This window comes from Lepisosteus platostomus, chromosome 28, assembly GCF_059453375.1.
Source record: "Lepisosteus platostomus isolate fLepPlt1 chromosome 28, fLepPlt1.hap1, whole genome shotgun sequence".
NCBI lineage: Eukaryota > Metazoa > Chordata > Actinopteri > Semionotiformes > Lepisosteidae > Lepisosteus > Lepisosteus platostomus.
In genome coordinates this window covers 10,002,501-10,011,082 of record NC_142638.1, presented here as the reverse complement: position 1 = coordinate 10,011,082, position 8,582 = coordinate 10,002,501, and the positions used below count along the sequence as shown (strand labels likewise).

Genomic DNA, 8,582 nt, shown 5'->3' with positions numbered 1-8,582 from the left:
ACAACAACACGGTCAGGGACTGGGCTCTGCACCCAGCTCCGCTCCTTCCCACAATCCCGCTGGGGAGCCACTCTCCAGAGGCACCAGGGGCTTGATCCGAACGCTGGCTTGTAACTTGTATGTTGTCTCAAAACTGTCCGTGTTTAAAAAACAGGCCTCCTGGGAGCTCAACTGTTTCGTTTTGAAGCTCCGCTTGACAAAAAAATTAGGAGAAAGCTGCACCTGAGGTATCAGACTTGGGACTGGTGGAGTGCTGGACCCTGCTGGACTGTGAGAGAGGGGAATGGACAGTAGGGAGTTGTGAGGCGTATTTTTTGAAAGAATTTTTTAATCTGGAAAAAAAACCTTTCATATTCCAGCAAGAAGCCAAAAGGGCTATATGTGTGCAGCTTAACACTGAACATAAAACTGAGCAGCCCCAAACACTCAGAAGGTTCAGGAAGATGTTCCTGATGCATCACAGAGGGAGACACAGATATTCATGCAGAAGGTCGGTGCTGAAGTCATCCTGTCTCCCTCTTTGTTGTATAGAAGATGGAGAAAAGACAGATGGCTCTTTCTACCTCTCTAGTGACCTGGCCAGGATCTACCAAAACTGACCTCCAATCATCACTTCACAGCGAGAGCTCTAGCAGCTGACGGCACGCTTCTCTATCACAGCAGCACTATAATTTACATGTACACTGGTGACATGCTTTCGTATTTCTTGTGGAAGAGCAATCAGTTTCTGGACACGTGAAATGTTGGTCAGATCTTTTACATGGCCCCACTCACGTTATTGTGAGCAATCCAGAGAGTGGCCAGTCCTGCTACTGATAGTACATTATCGCCATCTAATGGCAGATCTCTATGATTCCACCCAGTTCCCCACAACAGTGACCCACAGATCCTCAGAAGCAGCAGCCACTCCTGGTTTTCCCTTCGCCCTGGGTTTTTATTTACCTAACTGAACCCCTTAATTTACTGAATTGAACAAATGTAGCCACTTTCCAGGTATCATAATAATGTCCTTACACTTATGTAGCACTTTTCTAGACACTCCACTCAAAGCACTTTACAGGTCATGGGGATCCCCTCCACCACCACCAGTGTGCAGTCCCACCTGGATGATGCGACGGCAGCCATAGTTCGCCAGAACGCTCCCCACACACCAGCTCTCAGTGGGGAGGAGAGCAGAGTGATGAAGCCAGTTCAGGAATGGGGGTTATTAGGAGGCCATGATGGGTAAAGGCCAGGGGGAAATTTGGCCAGGAGGTCAGGGTAACATCCCTACTCTTTTTGAGAAATGCCCTGGGATTGTTAATGACCACAGAGAGTCAGGACCCCAGTTCTACGTCTAATCCGAAGGACGGTGCCTTTTTACAGTATAGTGTCCCCGTCACTATACTGGGGCATTAGGATCAACACAGACCACATGGTGAGCGCCCCCTGCTGGCCCCACTTACACCTCCTCCAGCAGCAACCTCAGCTTTCCCAGGAGTCTCCTGGTACTGACCAGGCCCAAACCTGCTGAGCTTCAGTGGGCTACCAGCTGTGAGCTGCTGGCTGAATTCAAGACCAGCTGCAAACCCTGTGCCGTGGCCCTGCAAGATCAGAGCTTCCCAGCAGTGTACTTAGATACACAGGAGGCTTGTTCCACCTTAAGCAGGAAATGAGTTAAGTGGATATTCATTCATTCATTTATTTCACTGTTGTCTTCTGTCTAAGCCAATCCTCTCACTGTTGTGTTAATGTACTGTGCACTTTCAGTGCCTTCCACTGATAACTAAAGCAAAATTATCACTGCTGATGTGTCTTCTGGTTTTGTGTCAAACCCCCCCTCTGAGACAGTGTCCAGCAGGCAGTCAGCAGGCTGTGACTGAACTGTGCCAAAAGAAAAGCAGAAATGTGTGGGATCTTGGCGCCCTCTACAGGCACACAGAAGCAAACCTGGATCTGTGCTCCTGGTATTCAAGGGCTGGTCTGTGCAAATGCTGAACAAGCCCAGCTCTACCTCATACACCTGCAGAGATCAGGCTTATCCAGGGACGCCGGGGCCATGTGTGAGGCAAATTCATTCATACAGAGCTGGTGCTGTGGCCCAGAGAATTAACAGGAAGCCTGAATGAGCTCTGTGGACTTGTGCACTCGAGAGTACTCAGGTGCGGACACTGGCTGAGGAACAGTGGCCCTGCTGCTCGCCTGTGATAACTGTCGGCCCGTCTCTCTCTGACACGTGGATCACAGGCGGGGCGGCTCAGCCCAGTTCTGCAACTCTCGGCTGTGGGAGCGACAAACCGACACCAGATTGAGAACTTCTGTTTATTTCGATTTTTACAGTCAGGAAGAATACAATCAGAGCAGATACCTGACAGATTTACATTTTTTTTTTGAAAAAAAAAGGCATTCTTTAAATTGAAAAAATATATATTTAAAAAACCCATTTTTGTACATTAAAGTGCATGAACACGCACTGACATCAAAGTTGCGTTACGGAGCACGAAAACATGAATGCTTGTCCTGCTGAGGGACGAAACCCCCAGAAACAGTGCCCAGACGAAGGAAAGAGGAGAAGGCGAGATGAGGTGCCAGGTGCCCAGAGTTTCCTCTTGATCTCGTACAGGGTTGAGACCACGCCCAGCCTCAGATATAACATGAGTGGCCACCGGTGACCCGTCTCAACCGTCAAACTGAAGAAGGCAAAGTCACAAGCTGTGGTGAACAAGACTGCGTCCTTTAAACAGACTTTATAACTCAAACGGGTGCTGAGAAGAACACCTGTCTCTGCTTTGTCCTGGTTGTTACCACACAGTTATTGTGTTACAGTCTATTGTCTTGTCTTCTATTTATATACTGCACCTGAGAGACTAATGAGAAACACTTTTCACTATACTATGCACCCGTGGAAGGATCACGACAGATAAATCGAATGAATTGAATTGTGGGGCTCACATCCCGCGACGCTGCGACACAGGGCCACAGGGATCCCGCGGGTGAGCCTAGGCAGCGGTCTGGAGACGCACGCCCTCGCCAGGGCCCCCCCCGTCAGGCCCTCGCCGCTCGTGGCGCAGCAGGCCTGCATGTGCCAGTCCTGCCCGCTCCGCTTGCCCAGCCCCAGGGCGTCCGCCAGCCGGGCGGGGCCCCGGGCCCCCGGCAGGTCCTGCTTGTTGGCCAGCACCACGAAGGGCACCCCGCTCATCTCCGCGTGGGCCAGGATGGCCTCCAGCTCCTCGCGGGCCTCGGCGAGGCGCGGGCCGTCCACGGAGTCCGCCACGAACAGCAGCCCCTGGGCGCCCCTGTAGTAGTGCCGCCACAGCGCCCGGATCTGCTGCTGGCCGCCCGCGTCCCACACCGTGAAGGACACGCCGCGCACCGGCTCCACCGGCTCCACGTTGAAGCCGATGGTGGGGATGGTGCAGACGGCCTCGTTCAGCTTCAGCTTGTACAGGACGGTGGTCTTCCCCGCGCCGTCCAGCCCCAGCAGCAGGACGCGTGCCTGCAGGCCGGGCAGCGCCTGGTAGAGCTGGCTGAAGATCAGGCCCATGCTGCCTCCCGGCTCGCTGCTCGCTCTTGCTGTTCTCTAATCTGGTGCCGGAGCAGGCAGGAGGAGAGGGGAAAGCTCGGTCAGCCCAAGCAGCTCAGCTCCGGCGTCCTCTGGGCGCGAGAATATACGTGGAACAGCCGATGATCTGAAGAAGTTGCCGGCAGAGTCCCTGCGTCTCGCTTGCAGGAGGATCAGAAAGGCTCGCGGGCTCTCTTGGTCTCTGCCTCTCCAGGGCTGAGAGAATCTGTGCTGTCCCGCCTGCCTGCCTGCCGCTCATATTTATACCCCCGGGCTGACAGCGCGTACAGCTCCACCTGGGCAGCCCTGACGGCGCGCGAGTCTCTGCCACTTCCCCGTTTCCAGGAAGCGCTCGGCGCGCGCCCCCTGGTGGCCGCGGGCCGCGCGGGAGGACACGCTGGAAGCGGCGCCGCAGTCGGGGATGCCGTCACCAGCGCTGCGCGCGTCCCCGTGTTTCCACACTACAGACGCGCGCTGCGTCTAACAGGGCGACCTATTCAGCTTTAAGGCGCAATCTGCAGCATAAGGAAGAAATACTTCCCCCGTACTTTTAAATACATGGATTATTTTTTTCTGGATAAGGTCTTTAATCCCGTTTTCTTTATTTGTTTAACCCTTAAGCGTTTTTTTTTCATTATAAAGGTGTTGCAGAGTTTGAGACTGGATGTGTGAAGATGGAGACAGTAGGATATTGCTTGTTGAAAGTGTTAAAAGAAAAAAGGCTGCTTTTTGAAAAGTTCAAGTTCACTTTTATTTGTCATTCCAGCCATATACAAGTATACAGTGGAAGGAAATATCGCTCCTCCTCGTCCACGGTGCAAATACAGGCAGGACAGACAGGACACTGACAGACATTGTAGACAGGACACACAGTGCCAAGTGCAGATAGTGCAAATTACAAGGCAAATACATAATACAATCTACACAACCCACTGGGGGGATTTAAACCCTGTTTCTGGAATTGGGGTGGGTACAAGTAGATTCCAGGCTGTTGAGGAGCCTGACAGCCTGCGAGAAGAAACTGTTAAGAGTCTGGCGGAGCTGGCCCGTACACTGCGATATCTTCTCCCAGATGGTAGGAGGACAAAGATTTTATAGGAGATGGGGGGGGGGGGTCATCAACTATACTGGAGTCTCCGTGTAAACAGCGTAAAAAGGGTGTTAATAATAGAAGAAAACATGTTAAATCTTACTTTTGAAGTCACTTAACTGTTTTCTGGATTATTATGACTAACCTCTAAATCACTCCTCACTTTATATGTTCCAAATGCTTTCAACGCGCTGAGACTTCAGTTTATTATTAACGCTTGTTCTAACTCTAAATCATTTTTTTTCTTTTCGCAGAGCCTGTGGCGTAGACAGGCTGTTATTTTGCCACTGTTCAAGAAGCCCCGCTTGGCGCCATTGCGCCTCACGTGAGCTGTTGCTCCATCCTGGAAACTCCGCCGCGTGCGCTTCCCTTCCATTTCTACACACAACCTGACCAGCACGAGCCCCAGCGCCTCTTCCGGCACATGACGCCCCGAGCGCCACATAGCAGGAAGCCTGCTGACCGCGGCAGCCAATCAGCGGGCGGGGAGGGACGGCGGGCCACCGGAGCGCTCGCCCCCTGCTGGACCGGAGAGGCACTGGCCTCTCATTTCTAATTGTTCGCTGATCGATTATAAATGGGGTGGCGTTTGAGGGGGGTTAGTAAAGGCTTGCAAAACAAACAAACAAAAGATCTCGGAAACAGGTGGAGCAGGTCAAGGGCTTTATTGATTAATTTGCCACGCTCACATTCACATACTGTATACTGGTATACTGGTACAGACAGGTCTCAAGGCAGGAGACACCGCGCAGCTGTGCAAGACTCTCAGCGGCAAGTCGAGGGTTCGAGCTGGGCTGCGGCGGGGAGGGGTTTCAGTCCTCGTACAGGAGGTACCCGGAGAAGGTGCTGTATCTGCCCTGGGCGCCGTCTTTCATGACCTGCCCCCCGTCCAGCTTCACGTAGACCTCGTCCCCAGCCTTCAGCTGCAGCACGGCGCTGTTGGCCGCGGTGTCGAATTTGCTGCTGGCGTCCTGCGCGGTGGAGCTGGCGTAGACCTGCGGAGACCGGCGATCCCTGTGTCTGCCGTTCAGGAAGTGATCTCCCGATCCCCCTCCCCGCCCTGTCAGTGCTCATTCAGATGTACCGTTACTCCTCTCTCCTATTAGACACGTATTTCACTGGAATCTTTCTTATTTTACGGAATACATGTTTTAATCCGGGTCTTAGTTCATGGAAAGATCTTCAAATCCGGTAACTCTTGTGCTAAAATTACGCTTTACTTTTCTCTCCCCCAAATTACAACTTCAGTTCTAAAGCTGAAGACTGAAGACTAGAACTCACACCTGTTCTGTTCACCTCACACCTGTTCTGTCTCTTGTCGAACTGGCGCCTTTAACCTTTAGCCTTTAACAGGAAAACCACGATGAAACCTGTTCGCGGTTCGTTTAAAATGCAGACAGAGGAAAGTTATAGCAGCATGTCGAGAAGGCCAAGACAGCTCTCCACATCAGCCCTTCCAAAGACATGATAACTCGAATTAAGAATTGGTGATTGGTCTCTGTGCTAAGGGAATTGGCTAAAGATGGATGTGTACAGTCCAGTGGTTATTAAGTCCCAAAGTGTTGCAATGAATTTGCTGTGCTGTGCTGCTCTCAGTGTGCTGCCTGTGCTGTGCTGTTGTCTCTGTGCTGCCTGTGCTGTGCTGCTCTCAGTGTGCTGCCTGTGCTGTGCTGCTCTCAGTGTGCTGCCTGTGCTGTGCTGCTCTCTGTGTGCTGCCTGTGCTGTGCTGTTGTCTCTGTGCTGCCTGTGCTGTGCTGTTGTCTCTGTGCTGCCTGTGCTGTGCTGCTCTCAGTGTGCTGCCTGTGGTGCTCTCAGTGTGCTGCCTGTGGTGCTCTCAGTGTGCTGCCTGTGCTGCCTGTGCTGTGCTGTTGTCTCTGTGCTGCTCTCTGCTGCTCTCTGGGTGCTGCCCTCTCTGTGCCCGGAGTACACAAGCAGCAGACACAAGGAGTTGGTTACCTGGTTATTCAGCATGAGGTCGGCCCACATGTGCTCCCCGTCCTTCAGGATGTGGTAGCTGAAGAAGTAGACCCCCGGCACCCTGCAGGTGAACTTGCCACTGCCGGGGCTGTAGTCGGCGCCCAGGTTGGTGATGACGTCGGTGAACCTCAGGACGTCCTGCTGGGTGAACAGCTCAGAGAGGGCCGCGTAGAAGGCGATCCTGGGGCGTGTGGCAGTGCCAGGCCCCCCTGGGGGCCCCGGTATTCCAGGGCTGCCCCTCGGCCCCGCTTTGCCGGGGGGACCCGCCGGCCCCGGGGGTCCGGGGGCGCCGGCGGAGAGGGGGACGACCACACCGTGTTCCCCTCTGGCTGCCCCCGAGGCGGGGGGGTCGCAGACGATGCGGCAGGAGCCCAGGGCCTGCTGGGAGGCCGAGGACGCAGCGAGCAGCGAGAGCAGGAGGAGCAGCTGCAGAGGCGCCATCCCTGCGCCGTGCGGACGGCTGCCTCCCGAGACGCCCGTCTTATAAGCACCCAAACCTCCGTGACCTCAGGACGACCTTTCCACTTCTGTCTCCGCCAACATTTTTTCCGTCCCTCGTGCGGTCCTGAAAGCTGACTCGACAAAGATCTGAGCAGACAAGCCATGTGCCGGCTCTGATTGCGAAACGCAAAGCCCACCCAACTTCCCGGTTTCAGAAAAGTTGTGAGCAGGAGCAGATTCCGGCTGTTTCCTGCCGAACCATACTCTGCTCTCCTTCTGACTTCCCCTGCACTGGAATAACCCGGCGTGGCCGCCCCAGCATGGCTGCCCACTCGGGCCGAAACAGAAGGCAGAGAGAAGCGAGTCGCAGGCCCCACACCCTGAGCCCAGAACGACATTTGGCTCCGTGCGGGAAAATCTATTTTTAATCCCCCGAATCCAGGTCAACGCGCTCACTGGTCAGCCAGCAAATCAGTTTGCATCAGAGGTCCAGCAGTGACGTTTCGGAGAATGGTGAATGGATGACAACCTACGATCCGGCAAGGAAAAACAACAGATGTTGTGCCAGCTGTGAGAGGGAATTGGAAGTCTTTTCTGTGTGAACCTCCCCCGGTATTCCTCGCTCTGCTTCGTGTACAGGATCGATTGCACGTGCCGCCGGTGCCAGTCTCAGGCGCAGTGGAAAATAACGCGTGCGCCCAGCGTGTGGGCATTATTTTCTACGGCCATGTGACCATCACAGTTCGCAGGGCTTTTTAATCCCCAGCTGGCAGAGCTTGAGAGCAGTTGGCCTCAGTCGCACGTTTGAGCGATGCTCCAGCTCGGTTGCTGTCGGCCGGCGCTCTGCCTGTGCGCCGCCCTGGCGCTGCTCGCCTGCGCCCGGGGGGCCGCCGGGGAGCCCTCCTCCGCCAAGAGCGACGCGGACTACGACTTCGGCGACTACCGGGGCAAGTGGTGCCTGGACGAGCGCGGCTTCGTGTACGCCCTGGGCGAGACCTACCGCCCCAGCCCCCGGGCGTGCCCCTGCACCTGCACGGAGGACGGCCCGGTCTGTGTCAAGCCGCGCTGCCCGCGCATCCACCCCAGGTGCACGCGCGTGAGCTTCCGCACCTGCTGCCCGCGCTGCGAGGCCGTGCGGCAGGTGTGCGAGTACGGGGGCCGGACCTACCGGCTGCTGGAGGAGTTCATGGTGAGTCGCCGTGCCCTGCGTGTCGTTGCCCGCGCCGCAGCCCCGCACAGTGCGTCTGCAGGTGTGTGTGTTCTCCTGCAGGTGTGTGTGTGTTCTCCTGCAGGTGTGTGTGTGTTCTCCTGCAGGTGTGTGTTCTCCTGCAGGTGTGTGTGTGTTTTCCTGCAGAGTGAGCGTTCTTGTGCAGAGTGAGCGTTCTTGTGCAGAGTGAGCGTTCTCGTGCAGAGTGAGCGTTCTCGTGCAGAGTGTGTGTTCTCCTGCAGAGTGATTGTTCTCCTGCAGAGTGATTGTTCTCGTGCAGAGTGAGCGTTCTCGTGCAGAGTGAGCGTTCTCGTGCAGAGTGAGCG

At 55.0% G+C, this 8,582-nt stretch overlaps 2 protein-coding genes and 1 pseudogene across 2 annotated transcripts in view; 1 reads left to right on the top strand and 2 right to left on the bottom strand.

Moving 5' to 3' along the window:
- Positions 1 to 2,287: 2,287 nt before the first annotated feature.
- On the bottom strand, positions 2,288 to 3,873 carry LOC148638849 (uncharacterized; annotated as a pseudogene).
- A 1,408-nt stretch (positions 3,874 to 5,281) lies between these two features.
- Positions 5,282 to 7,131, bottom strand: LOC148638848 (complement C1q-like protein 3). The gene is made up of 2 exons (XM_088623171.1): positions 6,588 to 7,131; positions 5,282 to 5,626 (listed from the first exon to the last, which is right to left on the bottom strand). The coding sequence occupies exons 1-2, from the start codon at positions 7,047 to 7,049 to the stop codon at positions 5,444 to 5,446; spliced, it is 645 nt and encodes a 214-aa protein (XP_088479297.1). The 5' UTR covers positions 7,050 to 7,131; the 3' UTR covers positions 5,282 to 5,443.
- A 137-nt stretch (positions 7,132 to 7,268) lies between these two features.
- The window catches only part of LOC148638847 (brorin), a 7,405-nt gene continuing 6,091 nt past the window's right edge, over positions 7,269 to 8,582 (top strand). The window contains exon 1 of the mRNA XM_088623170.1: positions 7,269 to 8,238. Coding sequence (XP_088479296.1) covers positions 7,861 to 8,238 — 378 coding nt within the window. The 5' untranslated portion in view covers positions 7,269 to 7,860. The remainder of the gene's footprint in view (positions 8,239 to 8,582) is intronic.